This window comes from Pectinophora gossypiella, chromosome 29, assembly GCF_024362695.1.
Source record: "Pectinophora gossypiella chromosome 29, ilPecGoss1.1, whole genome shotgun sequence".
Taxonomy (NCBI): Eukaryota; Metazoa; Arthropoda; class Insecta; order Lepidoptera; family Gelechiidae; genus Pectinophora; species Pectinophora gossypiella.
In genome coordinates, this window is record NC_065432.1 from 2,963,627 (window position 1) to 2,989,994 (window position 26,368).

Below are 26,368 nucleotides of genomic sequence, written 5' to 3' on the forward strand. Positions count from 1 at the left end.
ATAAACTTTCTTATTATTTTATTATTATTACGTATAGAACGGCAACTCTCCGCTCCCCACCAGTGTCTGAGCTAAGTTTACTTCACCCCCCCTCGAACATAATTTAGACTTGAATCGTATGGCGTCAGACGTCACACATACAGATGCGCGTGTACGATAATGTCAATGTGTAGTGTCTGTGTGAAACGAGGTTGTTTGTATGAAGTGTCTGGGGTGCGCTTAGAGCTTGACGCCAAGCGCGATGAATTGAAAACCCGACAGCGTGCGGCGATCAATTATACATATTTAAATGGTGTGCTCACATGCCCGCTATGTGCGAGGATCTTTTCCAATAAGATTGGCTATATAAGCCACATGCGAGCACATGAACGTCGGAGTTGACGCAGTCGCCGTAGCCGAAATCGGCTGGATCGCATCATCATCATCATAATAGAATAGAATAGAAATTGTTTATTATAAAAGGACGCCACACACAAAGACAAGACAATAACATCTCATTTTTTTTTTACAAAACAATTACAAAAAGCATACAAGGATGTTCATTACAATGATCATAAGGTGGTGGTGGATGTCCTGAGATAAAAGGGCCTCACTCAGCACAAGTCGCGGCGTGAACCACGACGCTGGTATTAATATAGTTCATATTTATGTTCTTCCAAACTAGCTGACTTCATCACACGAGCTACTGGTCAGCAAGTCTCCAACGTTTCTGAGGAAAACGAGGAGAACCAAGAGAATGTTGCGTATGCGTCGGATAATGAAGTCAATATCAACAAGATACAACGACAAGGGCCAGCTCAGCAGGCTTGGACTTCGAAGGTATACATGTTAGTGACACCATAACTAAAACTTTGAGGGATGATTGAAACCATGTATCTGAACTGATATCAAGTGGAATTTTCCGTCGCAAAAGTAGTAAGCAAAGAAAAATACAAAATTGACCATTAATTTTCAAATTACACTTGCATTCAACTCAGAGTCATGGTCTGAATCATCATCCAAAGTATTGATTACGGTGTCACTAACACCCGTACGTACTTGTACGGCTATCTGTACGTACTTGTACGGGGTGTAACTAGTGTAAGTGATATCGTAACGTATAACAATAAAAACATAGGTAATTAAGTTACGTCATCATCATCAATTTAAGAGCCACGCTCTTGTCGGTGCAGCATTTCCATGCTACTTTTTAGGGAAAAATAGGGCAGTGGTTTCCCTCTTGCCTTCCGCCCCGCAGTACTCTGTCTGACGCAAGTGGGATGGCGCCCAGAGTAGTCTATTACAAAGCCATACTAGGACTAAACAAACACCACACACACCCACACACACACATACTAGGAATTAAGTTACGAATTAGAAATAAAGTGTATTTGATTGATTAATTCATTAATACTGGAAAAAAAAATAAAATTCCATTTGATATTAACCAATTGGAATTTTCCATCGCGAAAGTACGGAATTGAAAATAATTAAAATTAAAAAAAAAGAGTTTTGCGACGGAAATACGATTTGATATTAACTACGGTTACCCGGGTGGGAAATAGCAAAGGATTTTCGAAAAAAGCAGAGAGTATGGAATTCTATTTGCTTCGATCCTGACACACTTCTCTTGCTTCCTCCACATTCATCAATCGTTTCATACACACACCGAGTCACGCCGGTTCAGATTGGATCGTACTGAACCTTTCCTAAGGAAATCTCCAATTTGGTCAGTGTACAGTCATGAGCAATATCATGTACCCACTTTAGAACCCTGTCGCACTATCATATTTGACATTTAATGAGACTTATGATTTAATTTGTCAAAAAAGTTGATGTGACATGGTTTCAAAGTGTATACATATTAGTGCTCGCAACCGTACGTCCTTCTAGGTCTTCCTCTGTTTTGGATTTAGGCGTGAGTTAATGTTTGTTGTATAATGGATTCTGGAAAAATAATTTCGAATTTGTTTTTTAATTTTCAGCAAAGATACAAAACCCTGACCCGAGCCACAACCCGACCAACCCTCGGCAGGATCTTCAACGTGAACTACAACGCGCCGGGAGACGGCAACCTGGACGAGAGATCCATCTTCTACAATCCAAACAACCAAAGACCACCGAAAGTTGTCGCCAGACCAAAACCAAAGTCTAACCTTAGGCCTATGTACTGGTCGCAGGTAAAACATCAGCTCTTGTCGGTGTAGCATTCTCCATTCTTGTCTATTAAAGACCAATTCCTTAACCTCCTTATAAGACACGACGTTCGCCTTCTCTTTAATCTGTTCCATGTAAGCTCTTCTTGGTCTTCCCCTTCCTCTCTTTCCTTGTAGCTTCCCTTCTATGATGTTTTTAATAAATTCGTCGTGTCTTATTAAGCAGGTAAATATGGTGAAATAAAAATACATAACGTCACGTCCTATGGGATATAGATCCCACTGGGATAAGCAGAGACTATGGAATTTCATTTGCTGACAGCCTCTGTGGTTCAGAACTGCGTCTGGGGTCTACTGGTTAGAGCGTTAGGCTCACGATTCGGGTTGGAATTTCGGTGGGGAAATAACACAAAAAATACTTTGTGATCCCTAGTGTAGTTAGGATATTACAGGCTGATCGCCTAATTGTCCGAAAGTAAGATGATCCGTGCTTCAGAAGGCACATAAGCCGATGGTCCCGGTTTCTACTTACTGATGTAGAAGTAGCCGTTACATGAGCCATGTCAGGGACCTTTGGCGGCTCAATAATAACTCTGACACCAGGGTTGATGAGGTTGGTAACCCAAGTAGCATCGGTCTGGAGGCTTAAAACTAAATTATCTATTGATAGTCTATTCGTGGTTTATTTCTAGACAAGGGCTTTCTACAGATGGCTTCTATAAAGTATTAGTATTCTTATAGAGTATATTCACTAATATTTGATTATTTTTAGATAATTTGCTCTATAGAGCACTTATTTTAAGTACATTTCTAGGTATGACGATTATCTTAAGACAATATTATCTATAAGTAATGAATAAAGCCTAGAGGAACCTATTTTCAAGATATTTTATAGATAAGATGGTATATTTTAAGATATAACTTTCTACAAATATTCAATTTTAGCTAGTGGTACTCTTATCTTTGTTTTAGAGAGACACTAAAGTCTAAATAAACTACTTTTATAGATATGTTATAGTTATTCTAAAAATTTGCTAGTGAAACAGTGTTTCCAGTGTTTATTTGCCTAACAATAGCATAACTAAGTGCAATTTTACTAGATCGATTGGCTTTATGCAACGGAGACAGTAAAAAATTAAAGATCACGATCTCATTTTTTGGGGTTCCCAGCTGGTCCTGACGTGAGCGTTCAGCCGATATATTGCCTCATACTCAAGATATAGTTCAAGAGGCGAGAGATTAAATGCTTTGGACCGACTGAGAGGTCTTAGAGGACCTTGGATGTGTTAATTTCTTAGATCGTGATGACATAACAATTATTAATGGATGTGTACAAATTGACGCAGCGCCGAGTATAAAGGTGATCTTTGTGGTGGTGCATTTGAGATGGAGGGGGCTGGTGAAGCGATTTGCCACTTATACCTGTAAGAGGAGTATTAATCTATCCACCAATTTAAATTTAAAACTTATTTGTCAATCATGACTTTTATTCAAACAAAAATCGACTTTATTATTACTTCACTGAGATTGTTATTGGTATTTGTAGGGTCGTATGCTGATTGACGGATTGCCATGGACAAACCACCATAGACAAAAGAAATGCACAAAAATGAAGTTTAGAAAAAGCGACCTTATTATTACTGCACTGCGGTCACAAATCATTTTAGGGTCGTGTGCTGATTGACGGAATACCACAGGGCCCCCAACTACCTGCGGTCGGCCACCGGCAAGACCGTGCCTCGAATCCCACTACCCTCCAGAGGGAGCTTCCCGGCCTGACGTCGCTTAAGGAACCAAATCGGTTCTAAGCAACACAACTGATACCCTTACATCCCCCAAAAGCACTGGTACTCCCGCGCACAGACGGAACGCAGCAAGTGGCTTGGCGCCTGGATCCGGCGGGAGGGTGGTAGCTAACCAGGTGGCAGGGTCTACCACCAGCTAAAAGAGGTGTTATGTTTGGAATTACCCTTAGTCAACTCTTACGACACCCACGGGAAGAGGGGGGCGGCGACAATCGTATTCTTTCTCCGTCGCCGCACGGATAAAAGTGAATTCTATTTTGCAATAGCGAGTTCTATTTTGCAAAATGAATAATATCAAGAGAAAATAACGGACCTGTGTCATCGTCATTATATACCAGTAAAAAAAAAGAAATATGCTAGATTTGAAAAAACTAAAACTCTAGGAATCTCTAATATTGCAAGTAAGTCCAATAATAAAATTCACCTAAGAGGTAGAAAAACGTACAGAACGTCTATAATTAAATTTCTTTATATTTAAATAAAAAAAATATATTAAAATACATACATACATAAACTCACGCCCGTATTCCCTGAAGGGGTAGGCAGAACTACAAATCAAGAAACTATTTGCAGCCACTTATGATACAAAATCCTAAGGTGGATAATGAACACAAAAATTTGAAAAATGTTACAAATGGTAGGTTTATTTATAAAAGAGAATTCAATATCGTTTTGATAGATGTAATACCACTCATACATTTTATCGCCTTCTTTAAACCATACTAGACTGAATTTAACGAAAGATCTAAATGACTTAAGATTATATTTCGCATTGTATACAAATAAAAATATTTTACTTTCCCTCGTCAATTAATGCAATCGATTGCTTCTGCACAATTCCATCCATAATTGTTCACAACGTAAAAAATACAGTTCTCTGATGAATGTCTAGAAATACTCCGAGAAGATAAAACAGTATACAAAAATGACAGTTTATAGGCAATCTTAAATCACTCATAAACCTGTTTTTTCTTCGACTAGTAAGTTTAGTATGTAACAAGTACAAATAGTCTTGTCATTATCTAGAGCCATACTACAGATAATTCTTTAGAATGTTTGTTCTAAAGGAATCGATTTTCTAGACAATTTTAACTAGACGCCATTTTTATTGCTTGATACGTTTTTACATTATTATAACGAACTATTTATTCGTGTTTTTATGAATAAATTATGTCTAATAAATCATTCTACACGTTTTAAAATACTATATTATGAATGAAATAAATGGTTAAAGCATTTAAATCTAATTTAAAAAATATTATTTTTACAAAATATTTTTTTATTTGGTAAATTATTAATTAAATATTACATTTAAAGCGGGCGCTCTTATTTTAAGAGAGTTTTACACAAATTCCACGAGAGACTTTCATCCGCATTAGGTTTTTCATGTCTAGGTGACAGTATCAGCCCGTATAAGCGGTAAATAAATAGGAATTTAGAAATTTGTAACGCCATGTTGTAATATTAACTTTTACTCTTGTGAGATCTGCGCCATTATGAATCGTTGTCTATTTCAAATAAAAATTATCTTAAAGCTGTTAATGTTAAGAAAATTTGGTCTTAAAACTTCACATGCAAAGATTTCTGTTTAGCTCTTAACATTATCTATAGACTATCTACTAGTGCACATTGTGGTCTATAAACAGTTTAGAAAGACTCTAGAAGTACGCCTTTAGACTTTGAAAATTTTCAACTCTTAACTCTATCTATTCGTGCGTTCTTAACTCCTTCTTATGAATAGCTACAAGGTTGTGCCCACTTGGCTAGAGGCTATCTATAAGCGTTCTTGAAGATAACTTGAGGGATATTTTACTCTAGAGGTAGACAATCAAATCGCATTCTATTAGATATCTAATATCCCCTTTTTAGACTCGCCAATGCTACTTGGGAATCCACCTTACAACCCTCATGATAGAAGAGGCGTGACGTTAAGGCGCTAGCGATTGTATTTTAGATTCTGTACCCTTGTATTAATCTACTCCAGCAGGGAGAAATACCAGCAGAGCAACTTCAACAGCACAAAGCGCTGCAACTACAGATTCAACAACACATACAACAATTACAACTGCAACCATCAGCAGAGAACGTTTTCAACGTCGACATAGAAGACCTGAAAGCGCCCATAAAGCCCAAACGGCCTAAAACAAAACCGTTAAATAGGCAGAAGCCAAAACGGCCTTTGACTGAAGAAAATCTTATACAACAAGTCATACAGGCACTTCCTTTAAAGGCCTTGAACCCACAGCAAGCTACTCTGAAGACACCAGCCAAACAACAAGTGCGGCAGCCGGCGCAACAACAACTCCAACAACAACAGCAGCTCCAACAACAGCAGCAGCTCCAACAACAACGACAACAGAAAATTTATCAACAACAGCAAATGCAAAAGCAACAACAAATCCAGCAGCAACAGCTACATGTGCGAGAACAACAAATACAACAACAACAACAAATACGACAGCAACAGATACGACAGGCTCAAATGCAGAAAGCTCAAGGTCAACAACAGACAAGGCAGCAGCAAGCGAGACCACAAGTGGTGCAACAACAGAGACCACTGGCGCAACAACAAAGACCACAGGCGCAGCAACAGAAACCTCAAGCCCCGCTAAGACACCCCAAGAGTCCAAGAGCACAACGCCCCGTTAAACCTCAAGTGATGGCCCACCCGAAACCCCAACAGAAAACAAAGGAACAGGACGAAGACGAACCTTTAAATTTCGAACTCATCACCAAAGACGAAGAAAAGAAAGAAAAAGAAGAGAACAGCCAAATATACCAAATAGTAGATAACAATAACAAAGCACAGCAAATGGAATCCGATTCTGTAACTAAAACTGGCGAGGAAAAAAAGGAGAACGCAAAGCCAGAAGGCGGCTTGAATTTCGAAGCCGACACAGCGGATTCCATCACTACTGGCAATCCTGAGACGGCCGAAACTCCTAAACATAGAGTCAGATCGCGAACGCGCGAAAGATTCGCGCTTTTGAACTACGACGGACCTAAACCTGACAATACTACAGAAATTAGCAAACCTACAGAGGCTGAAGACTTCACAACGCGTTTTAACGGCTTCAACATCAAATTAGAACCACAAAGACACCTGACGACTGAAAAAGAGAGAGCGGAGTTCGACCAGTATGATTATATGAAGTATCAGAATATAGGGGACGTGGCTATGCAACCAGTGGGTTTGGTCAGTGCCTCAGATAAGTCGTGGTGGGACAAAGCGCTGCTGAGAGCTGCTAACATCACCGGGACCACCGAACCTCCAACCATGTTTGTTAGTTTTATTAATAACGCATAATGGCGCAATTTTGTTTTATTTGCATCACATAAGCTCTTAAGTTGTACTTGTAGTTTGTACTCGCAATCTTTCAATTTTTACTTTTTTCCTCGCCCGGTTGTCTGGAAGAAATCGCTTTAAGCGATAAGGCCGCACTTGCCATGTACTTAGTTAAGACTCTTTGTAATTATTTCTTTTTATTTTGGTGCAATGAAGTGTACTTGTATTGTATAAGCTCACGACTACAGGGTGTTAGTTTTTTTTTGGCGTAACTTATTGTAGATTTTAGGGCGAGGTTCGCGCCCAACTGGGCACCCTCAGGCCTGTTGTCTTAAACGTTGTACCGGGTGAGAGCCTTCAGCGCTCCCCATTTGTCTGGCCAAGTAGTTAATGCCATCCGCGGCAAATCTACAATAAGTCACGTCAAAAAGAAAAACATTCTTGTAACAATGAAAAATTTTACATGAAAATTTCTTGTAATACGGCTTGTAAGTTTTGCTCATAATTCTGAATTAATATCGAGTGGAATTTTCCGTCGCAAAATTCATGTCTTTTTAAATTATTTTTAATTCTATACTTTTGCGATGGAAATTTCCACTTGATATTACCGTAGCTAAAATCGGCTGGATCAGTCATCTTATTTTGTCTTATTTAGCCTATACGATCCCACTGCTGGGCAAAGGCCTCCTCTTGATTTATCCACTCCTCTCGACTTTGCCATCTCCAGCCAATCCTTCCGACAAGCATTGCTGGTCGTCACACCATCTTTTACGCGGTCTTCCTCGACTTCTATTCCCGCCCTGAGGTATCCAGTGAGTAACGACCCGTGCCCATCGCTCCGGATGCATCCGACAAATGTGTCCGGCCCATCATTAAAAGCTGCTACTCACATTAAGGTGATGATCGGGCACGCGCACCTCCCCGCACATGGTGTCGACTGCGCAGGAGTCTATGCAGTGCGACCGCCCGCCGCGTACGAACACTTGTCGGGACGGACATTTTCTGTAACAAGGATTGCATTATCCATAAATATCTCCGGGCAAAACCCCACCTGAGCTTAGAATAAGGAATAATACTACGTATAGGACGGAAAATTTATTTATTTATTTATAAAGTACAGCGATATTACAAGCATTAAAACATTTTTACATTTAGAAGGTTACGGTATTGTGACTAATATATATGACAATTACGGCGTACATAACTTATACTATTTAGGGTAAGTATTTAAAAATAAATAAGTGACCACATCCCGGACACTTCATATAAAACACCTCGTTTTACACAGACACTACACATTGACGTTATCGTACACGCGCATCTGTGTGTGTGACGTCTGACGCCATACGATTGAAGACTAAAGTAAGACGGAGGAGGTGAGGTAAAGCTAGTTCATATGCTGGTGGGGAGCGGAGAGTTGCCTTTCTATACGTAGTATTATTCTTCATTCTATAATCACGTTAAAACCATCTTGTTTCTATCGAAAGAATGTCTTAAACCTGATTATAGGTAAGTCAAGACCCTCAATAATTCCTGTAATCAAAGGGTACTGGTTCACCAACCTATTAGTGCAGAGAATAAGGGATAATAAGGGACTTCGTTGCCATAGCAACTGACATTTAATTCCGGCAACAGAGCCTCATACGATAATACATAATAAAGTACAAATATACATGTTAGTGTCATCGTAACGAAAACTTTGAGGGATGATTCAGACCATGATTCTAATAATAATAATAATAACCATTTATTTTCAGATTTACAATCCATAGTGACGAGTGAATCCATCGATATAGTGACTAGGATTGAGAAGGGAATGTTAGGTTGGTTTGGACACGTAGAGCGGATGAAGGATAATAGGATTGCAAAAGCGGTATATAAAGCGAAAGTTGATGGTAGGGCTGGCAGAGGAAGACCGAGAAGGACTTACGATGACCAAATTGGAGATGTCCTTAGAAAAGGTTCAGTACGATCTACTCTGAACCGGCGTGCGTGTATGAAGCGATTGATGAATGTGGAGGAAGCAAGAGAAGTGTGTCAGGATCGAAGCAAATGGAATTCTATAGTCTCTGCTTACCCCGGTGGGAAATAGGCGTGAGTTTATGTATGTATGTATGTACAATCCATAGTTGTTAGTAAAAATGCAGTCTTAACCTATTGTTAGTAGAAAACACAAAATAAGTTAACGATATTTGATACACACTGGGTCTCGTGAGGAGGCTCGGTGTCGCTCAGCGGGCAATGGAGAGAGCTATGCTCGGTATTTCTCTGCTCGATCGAATCAGAAATGAGGAGATCCGCAGGAGAACTAAAGTCACCGACATAGCTCGAAGAATTGCAAAGCTGAAGTGGCAGTGGGCAGGACACATAGCGAGGAGAACCGATGGCCGATGGGGCGGAAAGGTTCTGGAGTGGCGACCACGTGTCGGACGACGCTCAGTGGGTAGGCCCGCTACAAGGTGGACCGACGATCTGGTGAAGGTCGCGGGAAGCCGCTGGATGCGGGCAGCGCAGGACCGATCGTCGTGGAGATCCTTGGGGAAGGCCTATGCCCAGCAGTGGGCGTCATACGGCTGATGATGATGATGATGATTTGATACACTCGTTTAACGGTTGCCAGATGTGTGCAATCGCATCCACCGCGCGAACATAGGCGCGTCCCACCTGCCGACCAGCACACTCAGGATACTGTTCGAACTCGTACACATTCGATTTAGGGTCGAGGTTATTTTTTTATGTCATTATTGGCCCCGATTCCTGCAGACACCGTCTAATTTTATTTTAAGTTATATCCGTCATTTTCATATCCGTCGAAAAGGAAAGGGACGGATGATTCACAGCTCTTAATTTTAAGAAGAATGAGTAAATTAATGAATAACCCGGGCGAATCAAAAGGTATGTCGCTGGTATGCAATCCGTTTGACGTGCTGTCTACTTAACTGTGTCGGGTTATTGACTGATGTAAAATTTTTAGACGGTTGTTTTAGATTTGTGCTTAAAATTGACGCGTGTTCCATAAATTTTATGCTTGTCGATTACCCGTCCCTTTCCTTTTCGGCGGATAAGAAAATGACAGATATAATTTAAAATAAAATTAGATGGTATTTACAGGAATTAGCACCAAAGTTGATTCAAAATTCTTCTTATCGTGTGCGATGTGAGGTGGAATACCAACCTCATCAACCCTGGTGTCAGGGTTATTACTGAACCGCCAAAGGCCCCTGACATGGCTCATATAACGACTACATACTTACATCAGTAAGTAGTAACCGGGACCAACGGCTTAACTTGCCATTCGAAGCACGCATCATCTTACATTTAGGTGATCAGCCTGTAATGTCCTAACCAAACTAGGGATCACAAAGTGATTTTTGTGATATGTCCCCACCGGGATTCGAACGCGGGGCCTCCGGATCGTGAGCCCAACGCTCAGCCACTATTCAAAATTCATGATTTTATTTTCAATTCTATACTTTTGCGATGGAAAAGTCCAAATATATCCACCAACCCGCAGTGGAGCAGCGTGGTGGAGTACGCTCCACACCTCTCCGGTATCTTGTTCCGTGTATAATAAACTGTTCGATAAATATTTCGAGTTTTTGTGACGACTTGCATATCACAATTAGGTACTATATTACTTAGCGAATACACTGCAGTGCAATTTAAGAGTACCCAAATGTCCTGGTAGTTCATCATCTCTCGTTATCCCGTTTTTCATAGGGTCCGCTTACCTGCGTGCAATGCTGAGGAATGAAATCATTTACGACATCACATTAAAAACTTCCAAAATAACAGTATTTCTCCACTATTTCATGGATGTTATTATACATATAAACCTTCCTCTTGAATCACTCTATCTATTAAAAAAATACGTATCAAAATCCGTTGCGTAGTTCTAAAGATTTAAGCCTACATAGGAATATAAGGACAGAAAAAGCGATTTGTTTTATACGAGTAATATGTAGTGATTCTATACTTTTGCGTTGGAAAATTCCACTTCATCCGCGTCATTATTCGTTACGATGTCACTAACACCCTAACACCTCTGCCTACCCCTTCGGGGATACAGGCGTGATGGTATGTTTGAAAGAAAACACTAGGCCATTTTATTTGTCTTCAGTTGTAGATAAGATAATCATATCACCCGATACGACTCAATAGTCGAGCGATAATTTTATCTGCGCGTCGGAAACGGCCGGAATTTTGTCGAATCACATTTAAATATAACATGAAACGTTTATGTGCTAAAAATGTGCCTAATTAAAGTGTTAAGTGATATTTTGGAATATCGTGTCATGTAAAATAAAGGTGAGTTACTTTTAACTTTAGGGCAGCAGTAACTCAATCCTATTCAGAGGCGGAGGACAGGAGTCCTAGTATGGCTTTGTAATAGACTAGGTACTCTGGGCGCCATCCTACTCACGTCAGACAGAGTGCTGGGCGGAAGGCAAGAGGGAAACCACTGCCCTATTCTCCCCTAAAAAAGTAGCATGGAAAATGCTGCACCGACAAGAGCGTGGCTCTTAAATTGATTATGATGACTTTTAACTTTATATCAATGCTAGCAGTGAAATGATTCGTCATAATTGGGCATTTACTAGCACACACCCTATTCACACATACACACGCGCACTCTCACACACCCTCATAACGAACATACACACACACACACACATCTTCACAAACACACACAAATACACCCTGTACGGCCACGAGCATTAATATGTATACACTTTGGTACCATGTCACATTAACTTTTTTGATAAATTGAACTGTAAGTCTCACTAAATGTCAAATATGTTAGTGCGACAGAGTCCTAAAGTGGGTACATTATATTGCCCATGATCATGACTGTACATACATTGTAATCCACACTTTATTAACACAGTTAATTGTAATTTGTTTGATTACTGGCCCCGAATCCTGCAGACACCTCCTAATTTTACTTTAAGTTACACCTGTCATTTTCTTATCCCCCGAAAAGGAAAGGGACGGATGATTGTCAGCTCTTAATTTTAGGAAGAATGAGTAAATGAATGAATAACCCGGGCGAATCAAAACGGTATCTCGCTGGTATGCAATACCGTTTGACGTGTGCTGTCAACTTAATTCTGTCGGGTTGTTGTCAATGTAAAATTTTTAGACGGTTGTTTTAGATTTGCGCTTAAAATTGACGTGTGTTCCATAAATTTTATGCTTGTCGATTACCCGTCCCTTTCCTTTTCGGCGGATAAGAAAATGACACATATAACTTAAAATAAAATTAGATGGTATGTACAGGAATTAGCACCATTGTCTAGATTTAAGCATTTTTTTTTGTATTTTTGGTGCACAGCTGATAATTAGCGTTCGATTTTATAAATCTCGTGTTCAACGGTGAAGGAAAACATTGTGAGGAAACGCAGATTCCCGAGAAATTCATTTTCGGAGGTATGTGACCTAACCTGTATTGGGCTGGTTTTCCCTTCGCGGGTTGGAAAGTCAGACAGGCAGTCGCTTTTGTAAAAAACATGTCAAATCTTCAGGGTAGGTAAGCGGACTCTGTGATAAACGGCATAATGCTAGGGGGATGATATGACAGTAACTCCTCCACGCAGAAAAAGCACTTCTACAAACTGCATTAAAACGGTTACTTAATTCCTTCCAGCCAGAGATGTCGTTAAGAGCTCAGACGCTGGAAACCCCTTACCAGGGGTACCCATACGTCTGCCCGCGAGTGACTGAGGCACCATCGCTGAGTCCGGAGCAAGTGGCTGCCTTGGCCAAGTGGCAGAACCTGCCAATACGACAAGCTGGTGTCGCCAAGACTGAAGGGAGCGAGGGGCCGGTAAGATTGGTTAGTTATGAAAGAACTCAATGTAATAAGCCAATGGTGTTAAGTAATCAATTATCAGTTAGCACTTTAAATCTCCCGCTCTTCCTATATCCATTCCCATACATTCATTCATTCGTCCTAACAATCCATTTCGCTCTCTTCCAAAGCGGTCGTCAAGTGTGCGTACGGACATCATAACATATTGTGTTAAAAAATCATAAAAACTACCTAAGTGACCATCTCCAGCTTCTAAACTTCACCGTGAACAAGTAATAAGGGGCGCCCCTCAGGAACAGCATTCCAGCCGAGACAAGTTCAGAGCCTCATCACACGTGAGTCCGTTTCCCTTTTCCATCTTTTAAAGTGCTCACAACCCGACAAGGCAACCCTTTTGGATTTACAGTCGTGAGCTATCGAAATCATTAACAAATGGGGAATCGATGAATAAATTAAAAGTACTTACTTGAATATTTTTCTATCAGCAGGAATAATAGATAGATAGATAAAATATTTAAACCATTTTCTTTTTTTTATTTGTTTAATCTTTTTCATGAAAATATAAAGAGTTTCAGATTTTCGGTTGCGTCAAATCGCTATAAAAAATTCAACTTTTTTTTCCCGCCATTAGGTATATACTACGTCTGTGTAAAAGATTTTCATATGCTGTCACTTACAAAAAGCGGCCAAGTGTGAGTCGGACTCGCCCATGAAGGGTTCCGTAGCAGCAAGTAACATAATGTACGCAACCGGTAACATAATATACCCAACCGATCAACGTGGAGCTTTTTGATCGAATCGGACATGAGCGGCATGAGGTGCTAATTCCTGTAAACACCATCTAATTTTATTTTAAGTTATATCTGTCATTTTCTTATCCGCCGAAAAGGAAAGGGACGGGTAATCGACAATCATAAAATTTATGGAACACACGTCAATTTTAAGCACAAATCTAAACCAACCGTCTAAAAATTTTACATTGGCCAATAACCCGCCAGAATTATGTTGACAGCAGACGTCAAATGGTTTGCATACCAGCGACATACTTTTTGATTCATTGACTTATTCTTCCTAAAATAAAGAGCTGTCAGTCATCCGTCCCTTTCCTTTTCGGCGGATAAGAAAATGACAGGTGTAACTTAAAGTAAAATTAGGAGGTGTCTGCAGGAATCGGGGCCAATGTGGTGCTACGCCACAGACACCACACCTGACGTCATGACAGGGCACGCGGAATAAGCTCATGGATGCTGCCAAAAAGTTGAGGTGGTAAAATACTGGGCTGGAAAAATCTGACATCCAAACGATAAGAAGTGACAACCTTGTAAGCAATAAGCAATAAGATTCCCATTGACATTCAGAATTTGCCTTTCAACTGTTTTAAGACAGTAGTTAAACAAAAACTTTACAAAAAAGGTTATTATAAAGTTTATTTAGAAGATATGAATGCATGGGATTAACTGTTTGAGAACTGATATTAGGCAGCTAAATTACTCAATTGTATACCAATATTTTATGTTTTTTTTTTTTTTTTTAAAGAACGTCTAGGGTCCTGTGCCGAGGTTTTTCTTGCAGCTTCTTTTCCCCGGCTATACAGGTTGTGAGAAGCTGCAGTAATTTTAGGCGGATGAGACGTTCGTTATGTAAAAATTGACGATTCAAAGTGTAACTGCGTATATTACCAACTGAATAAAGATATTTTTGAATTTGAATAAGCGCTTTTTTGAAAGATCACATTCTTTTCCAGGTATCAGATGCCGTGCCGAGCCCCTCAAGTTCTGGATCGAAGCAGAAGTCTGAAGACACGCCAGTGATCTACGTGGAAGTCCCGGACGCCGGCGGGACATCACAGACTGTGGGACAAGCTGGGCGGCCGGGACAGGTGAGAGTAGACATTTATCGCTTTAGATAGATAGATAAAACTCTTACAAAAGAAAGACAAAGATAATACCAGCAGGCCCTGCACAGGAACCGAACCTCGACGAATGTCACTGTGGTCCTAACAACCTAACGACCTCCGTGGTCCAGGAGTTGAGCGTTGGGCTCACGATCCGGAGGTCCTGGGCTCGAATCCCGGGAACATATCACAAAAATTACTTTGAGGTCCCTAGTTTGGTTAGGACATTACAGGCTGATCACCCGATTGCCCGAAAGTAAGATCATCCGTGCTTCGAAACGTACGTTAAGCCATTGGTCCCGGTTATTATTTACTAATGTAAGTAAGTAGTCGTTACATGAGCCATGTTAGGGGCCTTTGGCTATCCTGAAGATGTCCGATGTGGTGACAAGTCTGGTTTTTTACAGAAGGGACTGCCTGTCTGACCTTCCAACCCGCGAAGAGAAAACCAGCCGAATACAGGTTAGGTCACATACCTCCGAAAATGCATTTCTCGGGAATGTGGGTTTCCTCACGATATTTTCCTTCACCGCTGATGACGTGATAATCATTTAACTCCACTGTTTCCAGGCCAGCTCATCGAAGCCAGCAGCGTCAGGGTTCAAGCAAGACACGGACCCTGAGCCGGTGATATATATCGACATACCAGACAGCAACGGCAGTGGTGTCTCCCAGACAAGAGAGGAAGATGGTGAACCAGCATATGTTCAGGTAACAACGTTGCGCTCTATTGAGAGATTTCGCATTCGAATCTTTACTACAAAAAATCATTTTGGTAATGTCCTAACAAAAATATCACAATGTGATATTTGTGATATGTCCGCACCGGGATCCGAAACCGTGTCAGGAGTCTTAAGCGACTCACTAACCCTGACACCAGGGTTGATGAGGTTGGTAATCCACCTCACACCCCACACGATAGAAGAAGATAAATTGTTATTGTTTCAGTCATGCTGGATTTGACCCTGCGACTGCATAGTGAGAGTCAAGCGGTCTTCCACGGCTTCTATAAAAAAGACAATTATTTTCAGGAGACGATATTCTACGATCCCTTCAAGGACAGGCGGATCAACTTGCCGAGGGACTCCGACTCGGAGGGCGAAGCCTCCACCCCCAGGAGCCCCAGGCCTCCAGTGCCGACTACCCTGAACCTCGCTTCGCCAGGCTCATCAGGTAAATAATAACCAAAAGTGTCATTTTGATTGGCATTTTCTCATCGTTGTCCTGTGGTGCACCGGTTTGCTTCTCAAACGCGGAGCACCGGTTGGAACCCCGGTACCGGACTCACCAATGAGTTATTATTTGAAAATTGTGAGGGCCGGAGTGAATACAGCCCGCGAGATCACTGCGACCTTGACAGATCTACATAAACTGCCTATATACGTCCCACTGCTGGGCACAGGCCTCCCCTCAATCAACCGGAGGGGGTATGGAGCATACTCCACCACGCTGCTCCAATGCGGGTTGGTGGAGGTGTTTTAACGGCTAATAGCCGGGACCAACGGCTTAACGTGCCCTCCGAAGCACGGAATCATCTTACTTTTTCGGACAATCAGGTGATTCAAATCTGAAAAGTCCTTACCAAACAAAGGACAGTCTCACAAAGTGATTTCGACAATGTCACCATCGGGAATCGAACCCGGACCTCCAGATCGTGAGCCTAACGCTCTAACCACTAGACCACGGAGGCTGTGACAGATCTATTGTGACCTAAATCCCTACATTTAAAAATCCTCCTCTAGACCGATCCGTTCGAAGAGATCCAACGTCTTTTTGGGAGAAAGCTCCCAAAAACTCTCCCTCTCCTGGGGCTCCATTATGTGGCCCCCAAGTGTACGTACGGCTTCTACTATGTATGAGAGCCTCACAGCAGCACAGCAGATGTAGTGGGGTCTCATCTTCCCCCAAGCAGAACACCAATGAGTTACTAATACAGTTGGACCATTATAGACGGCGATACGGCTTACCACCTATCACGTTGGTCTAACAGAAAGCTCGGTGAGGTGTGGGTAAGGTTATAGTAAGACCTCGAGGGGGTGAGGAGAAGAAATGACAAGAAACTGCAACAGCAACACATCTTTTAAATCAATGAGGGTATACATTACAAGTTATTTAATAACTAGAGGAACACATTAAATACCGGACATTTTTATCATTTAGGTAATCATTAATCTTATAATAAGTTTTTTTACATAAACCAAGCTTCACATGAGCATTAAATTTATTTTCTGACAAATTTAAAATATTATCTGGTTTTTTATTCTAAAAACGTATACTTTACCCCAAAAAAGATGAATTTAATTTACTTAATCTAGAATTTTGAATAGCAATTTTATTTTTATTCCTTGTATTGTAAGTATGCCTTATTAAATATTAAGCTCTGTTTGCTTGGTAACCTTCCTTGTCAATATTCAGTCCCTTTCCTTTTCAACGGATAAGAAAGTGACAGATATATAACTTAAAATTAAATTAGGAGGTGTCAGCAGGAACCAGGACCATTGTCTAAAAATAAGAAACTGGCCCCGATTCCTGCAGACACCGCCTAATTTTATTTTAAGTTATATCCGTCATTTTCATATCCGTCGAAAAGGAAAGGGACGGATGATTCACAGCTCTTAATTTTAGGAAGAATGAGTAAATGAATGAATAACCCGGGCGAATCAAAAAGGTATGTCGCTGGTATGCAATCCGTTTGACGTGCTGTCTACTTACCTGTGTCGGGTTATTGACTGATGTAAAATTTTTAGACGGTTGTTTTAGATTTGTCCTTAAAATTGACGTGTGTTCCATAAATTTTATGCTTGTCGATTACCCGTTCTTTTCCTTTTCGGCGGATAAGAAAATGACAGATATAACTTAAAATAAAATTAGGCGGTGTCTGCAGGAATCGGGGCCAGTTTCTTATTTTTAGACAATGGTCCTGGTTCCTGTAGACACCTCCTAATTTAATTTTAAGTTATATCTGTCACTTTCTTATCTTACAAGGAAGGTTACCAAGCAAACAGAGCTTAATATTTAATAAGGCATATTTACAATACAAGGAATAAAAATAAAATTGCTATATTTACAGGAATTAGCACAACTGTAACTTCTTTTAAAATTACTGTACCCAATCCAGGTCCATATTTTATCACATTATAGTACCAACGCACGCAATAAATGGTCTCTCTCTTGGATAGGTCCCTCATATCTGAAGATCGTGGTCAGCATCAGGGTAACACCTGGAACGGATGATCTGCCTGCACCGGTTCCTATCTAGCGCTTCCCTTACTACTGTGTAGAACTTGGATGACGACGAGTCTTTCACAAATGATAATTATGTTCATATTTAAAAACCTTTTCAGGCTTGAATCACCTGATTGTCCGAAAAAGTAAGATGATTCCGTGCTTCGGAGGGCGGAAGCCGTTGGTCCCGGCTATTAGCCGTAAAAACACCTCCACCAACCCGCAGTGGAGCAGCGTGGTGGAGTATGCTCCATACCCCCTCCGGTTGATTGAGGGGAGGCCTGTGCCCAGCAGTGGGACGTATATAGGCTATTTATGTTTATGTTATGTATGTTTAATCTTACAATTTCAGGTTATTCATCCTTCACAGCCACTTCGAGCATCCCGCCTTACCTGAACAAGGAGACCTATATCTACGGGAGACAGCCGACTCCTGACGATGGATTCCCTCTCTCTCCCATACCAGTGAGCGACTTCCCCGCCCCCCCACCTTCGTACCAGGAGGTCGAGCAGCAAACCGCTGCGGCTACTACTACTGAGCCCGTGGACCCGCCGAGGACTCAAGTTATAACGCCTTGTAAGTACCACATACGGTCACGGTTACGGTCAAATCCAGCATGGGCCCAAACCGCGGCTTAACTTGCCTTTCGAACCAACAATAACAATTTATCTTCTTCTATCGTGTGGGTTGTGAGGTAGATTACCAACCTCATCAACCCTGGTGTCAGGGTTACTATTCAGCAGCCAAAGGCCCCTGACATGACTCATGTAACGACTACGTACTTACATCAGTAAGTAGTAACCGGGACCAACGGCTTAACATGCCTTCCGAAGGATGGTCTTACTTTCAGAAAATCAGGTGATCAGCCTGTAATGTCCTAACCAAACAAGGGATCACAAAGTGATTTTTGTGATATGTCCCCACCGGGATTCGAACCCAGGACCTCCGGATCTTGAGCCCAACGCTCAACCACTGGACCACGGAGGCCGTTGTCACGAGCATTAATATTTATACACTTTGGTATCATGTCACATTAACTTTTTTGACAAATTGAACTGTAAGTCTCACTAAATGTGAAACATGTTAGTGCGGCAGAGTCCTAAAGTGGGTACATTATATTGCTCATGACTGTACATACATACAATATACAGGGTGTTAGAATAGAATAGAAATCATTTATTTTAGATATAAGTAGGTATAGGTACATAGTAGTAGTTAGGGACATCGTAATATAATTACTGAAAAGTATCGGCGTCCGATGGACGTAATATACGATCCCGACGACCCGATTACTCTAGCCATAAAGGCAGCCAATCAGCTCGCGACACCAAACACTTCAGGACCCCGATACCGACCCCGCCGGCGTGGTCGACGATTTCCCTCATTCAGGGCTTATCGCCATGGACCCGGTCGCCTAATTCTTTCAAATATTCTTTCTCTCAGACGACGCCCTGAGCCGAGGTTCGCGCCCAACTGGGCACCCTCAGGCCTGTTGTCTTAAATTTTTTACCGGGTGAAAACCCTCAGCGCTCCCCATTTGTCCGGCCAAGTAATTAATGCCATCTGCGGCAAATCTACATTAAGTCACGTCAAAAAAAGTGACATCGTAACGAATATGCATGGAATTATTTATGTTTACGTTCTGGTGTTCCACAGCGTCTCCGACCATAACCCTGGACGGGTCGAGGAAGCTGATCACCTGTCAGCACTGCAACATGACAGTACCAACCCTGGTCATCATGGAATCTGGGTTCTTGACGCATCTGCTCGCTTTCTTCATATTCCTCATTGTGTAAGTAAGGTTCCCTAATGGGCTTGAAAGTGTGTTTACACGTTCGCAAGGGCCCCGACCACTGCGGATTTTTTCAGCGATGCAAACGCATCATTGCGACTGTATCGATGCAAACGCGCGACCATGTCGGACGACATTGGGGGAAGAATGGACGCGCAAATAGGCGCGTGACTGGAGAACCGCGTTACTGAATCGCGTTTGCACAAAGCTAGCAACCGCATCGCACTGTATCGATGCAAACGCACGTCAACATCGCTGTAAAAAGTTGCCGCGGGGAGGGCCCTAATTTCGATACTGTAAAGTGACAGTCATTGCGCATTTGGATAGCTTTTTGTCTGTCGAATCGAATAGTCTATACTCGTGTGGGTTCGGGCATCTTTTTATCTTTCTTTATCTTTATCGTACTTATAGGTTTTGTCAAAATAGTCTCGTTCATAATTGATTATCAACCTCTCTCTCTCTCTCTCTCTCTCCCTCTCTCTCCGGCATTTATTATTCCCATCTGATGGTGGGGTCTGCCTTCTTCGTACTTCTCTTCTACTTCACTCTATCAGACGTGTCGATAATAATCAACCATGAATAGGAAACCTATTATGATTTATTAATTATATCATCATCACATCATCACTAATTTAAGAGTCACGCTCTTGTCGGTGTAGCATGATTGCTACTTTTTAGGGAAAAAATAGGGCAGTGGTTTCCCTCTTGCCTTCCGCCCCTCAGTACTCTGTCTGACGCAAGTGGGATGGCGCCCAGAGTAGTCTATTACAAAGCCATGCTAGGACTCCTGTCTTCCGCCTCTAAATAATACTGACAGTCACTGCTGCCCTCTGTCAGGTTCCAGGGTATTAATTATATACCTTAAACATATTTATGTAACTAATTGGTGCTAATTCCTCTAAACACCACCTAATTTAATTTTAAGTTATACCTCTCATTTTCTTATTCGCCAAAAAACGGGACGGATGATTGACAGATGTTAATTTCAAACTGAAGGAATGAATAACCCAAGCGAATCAAATAGGCATCTCGCTGGTATGCAACTCGTTTAACGTATGCTGTCCTGTCATCTTAATTCTGTCGGATTATTGGCCTTAGTGGTGAGCGAGGGCACGCAGTTAGCGACCCCATCGCGACTGTATCGATGCAAACGCGCGACTGTATCGATGCAATCGCGCGACTGTATCGATGCAAACGTGCGTCTGTATCGATGCAAACGCGCGACAGCATCGCTACAATAAGTAGCAGAACGGCCTCCTTGGTCCAGTGGTTTGAGCGTTAGACTCACGATCCGGTTCCCGGGTTCATATCCCGGTGGGGAAATATCACAAAAATCACTTTGTGATCCCTAGTTTGGTTAGGACATTACAGGCTGATTACCCGATTGTCCAAAAGTAAGATGATCCGTGCTTCGGAAGGCACTTTAAGCTGTTGGTCCCGGTTACTAACTGATGTAAGTAGCCTTTCACCTTTTTTTAGCGACTTAATAGTAACTGTGACACCAGGGTTGATGTGGTTGGTAATCCACCTCACAACCCACTGACACCTCACAACCACTGAGGGGCGGGGACCCTTAGGTACGTGTAAACGCACTTTCAACCCCCATAATGATCATTGTGTTGTTATAGGTTGCTGGTGTCAGAGAGCATTGGCGTAGACACCCTTCTCTTCTTCGTAGAATCTCTGACACCACGGTTGGTGAGGTCGGTCATTGACCTTATAACCCACACAAGAAAAAGAAGGTTGCTTACGTACATGTGAGTACATGTACCTAGATAAGCCATTCTTGCATAACATCACGCTTGTGTCCGCAAAGGGGTGGGCAGAGGTGTACATTATACACTCAACACCAGTTATGTTAGTCCCGGCCCAAGCGCTGGTAATCGGTTCCCTATTTTGTTGCATAAACCGGGTGAGAGCCTTCAGCGCTCCCCATTTGTCCGGCAAAATAGTTAATGCCATCTGCGGCAAATCTACAATAAGTAAAAAAAAAATGTTGCATAAAATTTTATGTCATAAATTTGCATGGCATATATTTACTATTCCCAATAATCGTTACGCATAAAAGGCATTAGGCATAACATTTACAAATAATATAATAAAGCATAAACACTTTAAGCATAAATTCATACCGATTTAAATAAACATGTTGGCGGCCTAGGGGCGGCCCAAGGGCCACCCCGCTGCACCCTTACCTACTATTAACTATGATATCCAAGTTAAATGTAATAAACCTACAAGAATAGGGCAAACATCATTAGGCTTAACAAGCATTATGCTAAGTAAAACAGTATGATAAGTAACCATTATGCCAAAAGACGACTATGACTAAAAAAAATATGCCTAACCGGTTATGCCTAACAACATCATGCGAAAAAAAGGGTCCCCTGGTAATCACGTGATATCAATCATCTATGGTAAAACCAAATTACCGGGTGAGAGCCTTCAGCGCTCCCCAAATGTCCGGCCAAGTAGTTAATGCCATCTGCGGCAAATATACAATAAGTCACGTCAAAAAAAGGTCCAATCAAACATGAGTTTCTATTTAACTTATTTATGAATTTTAATGAAGAAAAACGTAATAATAAGTCCGACATTTTAAAACGTTTTTCTATGACGTCACAGTGTGCTTTTTCATACAAAACCATAGTCATTTCGTGTTTTGACGTTTAGTAAAATGTAACTGATTTGACTAGTTGGAAGCTAGCCTACGTCAAACGGGTTGCATATTAACCGCCTATTTGGTTCGCCCACGTTCATTCGCTCATTCATTTTGAAATTAACCGCTGTCAATCATCCGTCTCTTTCCTTTGTTTTTTTTTGTTTTGGGTTTCCCCGAAGGGCAAGGCAAAGGGAACAATGCCCATACGGCCATGTCTTATGTATTTTTTCTTGATGATGATTAATGAAATGATGAAAGGTGATGACGATGAATGATGAAACCTAAATCCCCACTCGGAGCAGACTCCTACTCCGAACCCCAAACGAATTAACTCAAAAGTCCGCATAAACTTTCGAGTTACCTATTACGAAGCGGCTTGTTGGCATAAAGCGGAAATAGTTAGGTACACTTTGTTTATTGAATATTCCGATATAATAACACTATCGCGAATGTTTTCCGACTAACTTAATGCGATCATTAACCACAAAACACCAAAAAGCCTCGGCGGATAAGAAAATGACAGGTATACCTTTTTTTTAGATTTGCCCGTTCGGGCAGGCAAAGGGAACTTAGCCCATACAGCCTAGTCTTTGGTCAGGTATAGCTAAGTCAGAAGGTTTCTATCATTTTTTTTTCTTTTTTCCAGCTTCCCCCTGGCCATACTGGTGTACTGCTTCGACTGTTGCAAGTATAAGAACCACTACTGTCCTTCGTGTAACAAGAGGGTGGGCTACGAAAGCCCGCTGATCTGTGGCTCCGAGATGTCCTACGTCAGTTGAAGTGAGAAAGAGACGGGAGATTGAAATCTTGTATAAGAGCGACAAGGACCTCATGCCTCGTGCACATAAACGGAAAACGTCATTTTGACAGTTGTTATCAGGGATGTTAGGGAGCTCTGTAACCGTAACCGAATCCGAAATAATAATAAACGTTTATTGCATGAATTCAGGTTAGGTACATTGCAGATTACAGTGCATAAAAATAGTAAGTATCACCAAATTCTACTTTTTCAAGCATACACAATGAAAGAACGGACGGTACAAGTTACATTACGTTAACTACTGCCTATATAATAAATAACAATTAATAAAATATCTTAAACTACCCATATTCATAAAATATTAAAACTAAAATAACAAAACACCAAAAATAAAAAATCTAAATCTGAATTAAACATCAAAATTTACAATCTAAATATTCTTTGTTTTAAGTTTACGCGGTTATTATCATAATTAAAGCACATAATAACGGGTTCTTACCGCGTTTAAATGGGGATATGAGACTCCCATGGGGAGAACCCGTTATTATGTGCTTTAATTAAATATTCTTTGACGCTGTAAAAGCATTTCTCCACAAGCCAGTCTTTTAACTTAATTGTAAAATCTTTAAATTTTAAACTTTTTAAATGTTCTAGTAGATACGTTGTTTTAAGTTTACGCGGTTATCACGTATCGCGGGAGTCTCATATCCCCATTTAAACGCGGTAAGAACCCGTTATTATGTGTTTTAATTATTGTTCTAGTAGATGATTAAAAATATATTTATGCACATTATATAACTATTTCTATCCACAAGTTTGAGTCTCGATGAGGGTTTATATAATTTGTTACGATATTGTGACTGTAGAACTCTTGTGTACACTTCGTGGTTTTGTGGAAACATGCTCTTGAAATAAAAGTTTCGGATAATATCGAATAGCTCCGCCCTAATTGAGACACGTTAATATGACAAGTTGACTTGATCGTCTGGCCGCTCCCAGTGCCGACACACGCGCGCATTGTTTGTTTTTTCTTCTTTTGTCGTCATAACATATTTATATAACATGGCGTTATAAATAAACCCACTTTATTAGGTACCTATTTGTATTTTACTTTTGAAATTCCTTAAGAAAATAATATCCGTAACCGAAATTATCCGAAACTAACGGATAATCCGAAATAATTTATTGTCCGTATCCGTAACCGTATCCGGTATAACAATCATTCTTATATCCGTATCCAATCCGTATCCGAAATTTCATATCTATAACATCCCTGGTTTTTTTTTTCTCTTCTTTGGCGTCAAAACATCCCTGGTTGTTATAAATGAAGAACATTGTCTACGCACCTCACTAGAGGGGTCGTGGGGTGGCCGCCGATCGCCGTTCATTCGTCGTTTGCCGCTCTCGTCCTGTTGGCAACACTGATAAAAAACCAAAACCACTGCTCTCTGCGCCTCGCTCACGCTCGCGTTCGATTTATATAATCTTTATTTAAAAATTGTAATATTTTAGAATTAATAGACAGCGATATAGTTACAAAAGTTGCTTAACTTCAACAATCGCAGACCGAGCGCGTTTACCGCTGCGCCACCGAGCTCCTAAAGGCCGGTCATGGGATGGGTGACCACAAAAAAAAAGTTTTCATCTCGAGCTCCTCCGTGCTTCGGAAGGCACGTTAAGCCGTTGGTCACGGCTGCATTAGCAGTCGTTAATAACCATCAATCCGCACTGGGCCCGCGTGGTGGTTTAAGGCCCGATCTCCCTATCCATCCATAGGGAAGGCTGTAATGTTTATTATTTTAAGAAGAGATGATGAAGAAGATGAAAAAGAATGGATGTATGAAGAAATAAGCAAATGGGTTTACTCGAATTTATTAATCACTAAGAAAACCAAAGTTACACAAAAATATAAATAGGTATTTGGAACTTTTAAATCCTAAGGGTACATTCCAAGTATTCAAGGCCACTGGTCATTCGTTAAGCATTAAAAAATAATATGAAAAGTGTCATAAAAACCTCCCTAGCTCGTTTGCCATCGGCGGCGGGAAGGAAGCCGAGCCGACCAGGAGCAGCCACCAATAAGCTGTACAGAACAGCTGTACAAAACACCCGTACTTGACACGCCGTACTGAACACTCGTACAGCCCGTATAAAACACCTTCACAAAACACCCATCACAAAACACCTTCGCAAAACAGCCATCTCAAAACACCTCCTGTGGACAAAACGCACAGGGGTAAATCAAACCTCTAGGGGCGGAGGCACAACCTAACTAACTCCCCAAAATCGTATAAAAAGACTCACCTGTCGGAGGTCGAGAAGCCACGTATGCGGCCAACGTACGATGACGTCGATGCCACGACGCTGGGACAAAATGGCGGAGCAACGTGTCCACGCCACGGACACCAAAATCACACCTATTCGGAACAAATCGCACATTAGAATCCTGACCGCAAACACTAACACTCACGAGTCACGACAGATGACAGAAATGTATAACTTACTTACCAGAATAAAAATTTACGAAGATTTGGCGGCGCGTGCGACGGAGTTGCGGGCCACCGGTCACACGCTTATAAACCGCCTAAAAGAAAAACAATGACAACATATATCGACACTGATAATTACGATTAAAATGCCATAACGCATTATAAAGACAAATTCTCACCCGAAATTCACACTAAAAATCGAAGGTGTGGACACACCCGCTCGGCGGAGCGCTGTCTGGGGAATGCGGCAGCTCGCAGGCGCAGGACTATATAAATCGCCCAATTCAACGCTACGTCACGGACAAAGCCAGTACAACCTCAATCGTCCGTTAGATGACGCCGCCGTCGCACACTCAAAATGCAAGTTATTAACAAGTCCAAGGACAGGAGACAGACCGAAAATTCCCGATGTGTATTAAATATTGACACCAACATTCTTCAGCAGCTACTTGAAAGGGACTCCAAGATATAGCCTTCCGTATAATATCGGCACACGCCATCTTCCGG

At 41.3% G+C, this 26,368-nt stretch overlaps 2 protein-coding genes and 1 non-coding gene across 8 annotated transcripts in view; 1 reads left to right on the forward strand and 2 right to left on the reverse strand.

Annotated features, from left to right (window-relative positions):
* LOC126379420 (leishmanolysin-like peptidase) overlaps positions 1-26,368 on the reverse strand; it is a 254,652-nt gene that overhangs the window by 154,899 nt on the left and 73,385 nt on the right. For all 4 annotated transcript variants that reach the window (XR_007568328.1, XR_007568329.1, XM_050028171.1 and 1 more), the window contains exon 5: positions 8,117-8,228. Coding sequence is in view for 2 of the 4 variants with exons in the window: in XM_050028171.1 (XP_049884128.1) it covers positions 8,117-8,228 (112 nt within the window). In the remaining 2 variants the exon portion in view is untranslated. The remainder of the gene's footprint in view (positions 1-8,116; positions 8,229-26,368) is intronic.
* Positions 11,394-23,524, forward strand: LOC126379520 (ras-associated and pleckstrin homology domains-containing protein 1-like). 3 transcript variants are annotated; one of them, XM_050028308.1, is made up of 9 exons: positions 11,394-11,534; positions 12,874-13,062; positions 14,783-14,917; positions 15,503-15,643; positions 15,964-16,105; positions 18,510-18,734; positions 19,815-19,950; positions 21,579-21,707; positions 23,259-23,524. In XM_050028308.1, the coding sequence occupies exons 2-9, from the start codon at positions 12,880-12,882 to the stop codon at positions 23,389-23,391; spliced, it is 1,224 nt and encodes a 407-aa protein (XP_049884265.1). In that variant the 5' UTR covers positions 11,394-11,534; positions 12,874-12,879; the 3' UTR covers positions 23,392-23,524. The 3 variants fall into 3 exon arrangements, with proteins under 3 accessions (XP_049884265.1, XP_049884266.1, XP_049884267.1); XM_050028309.1 differs by having other exon boundaries at positions 12,874-13,053; XM_050028310.1 differs by lacking the exon at positions 21,579-21,707.
* On the reverse strand, positions 19,074-19,145 carry Trnal-caa (transfer RNA leucine (anticodon CAA)). The gene has a single exon. It is a non-coding gene; the product is annotated as a tRNA-Leu (tRNA).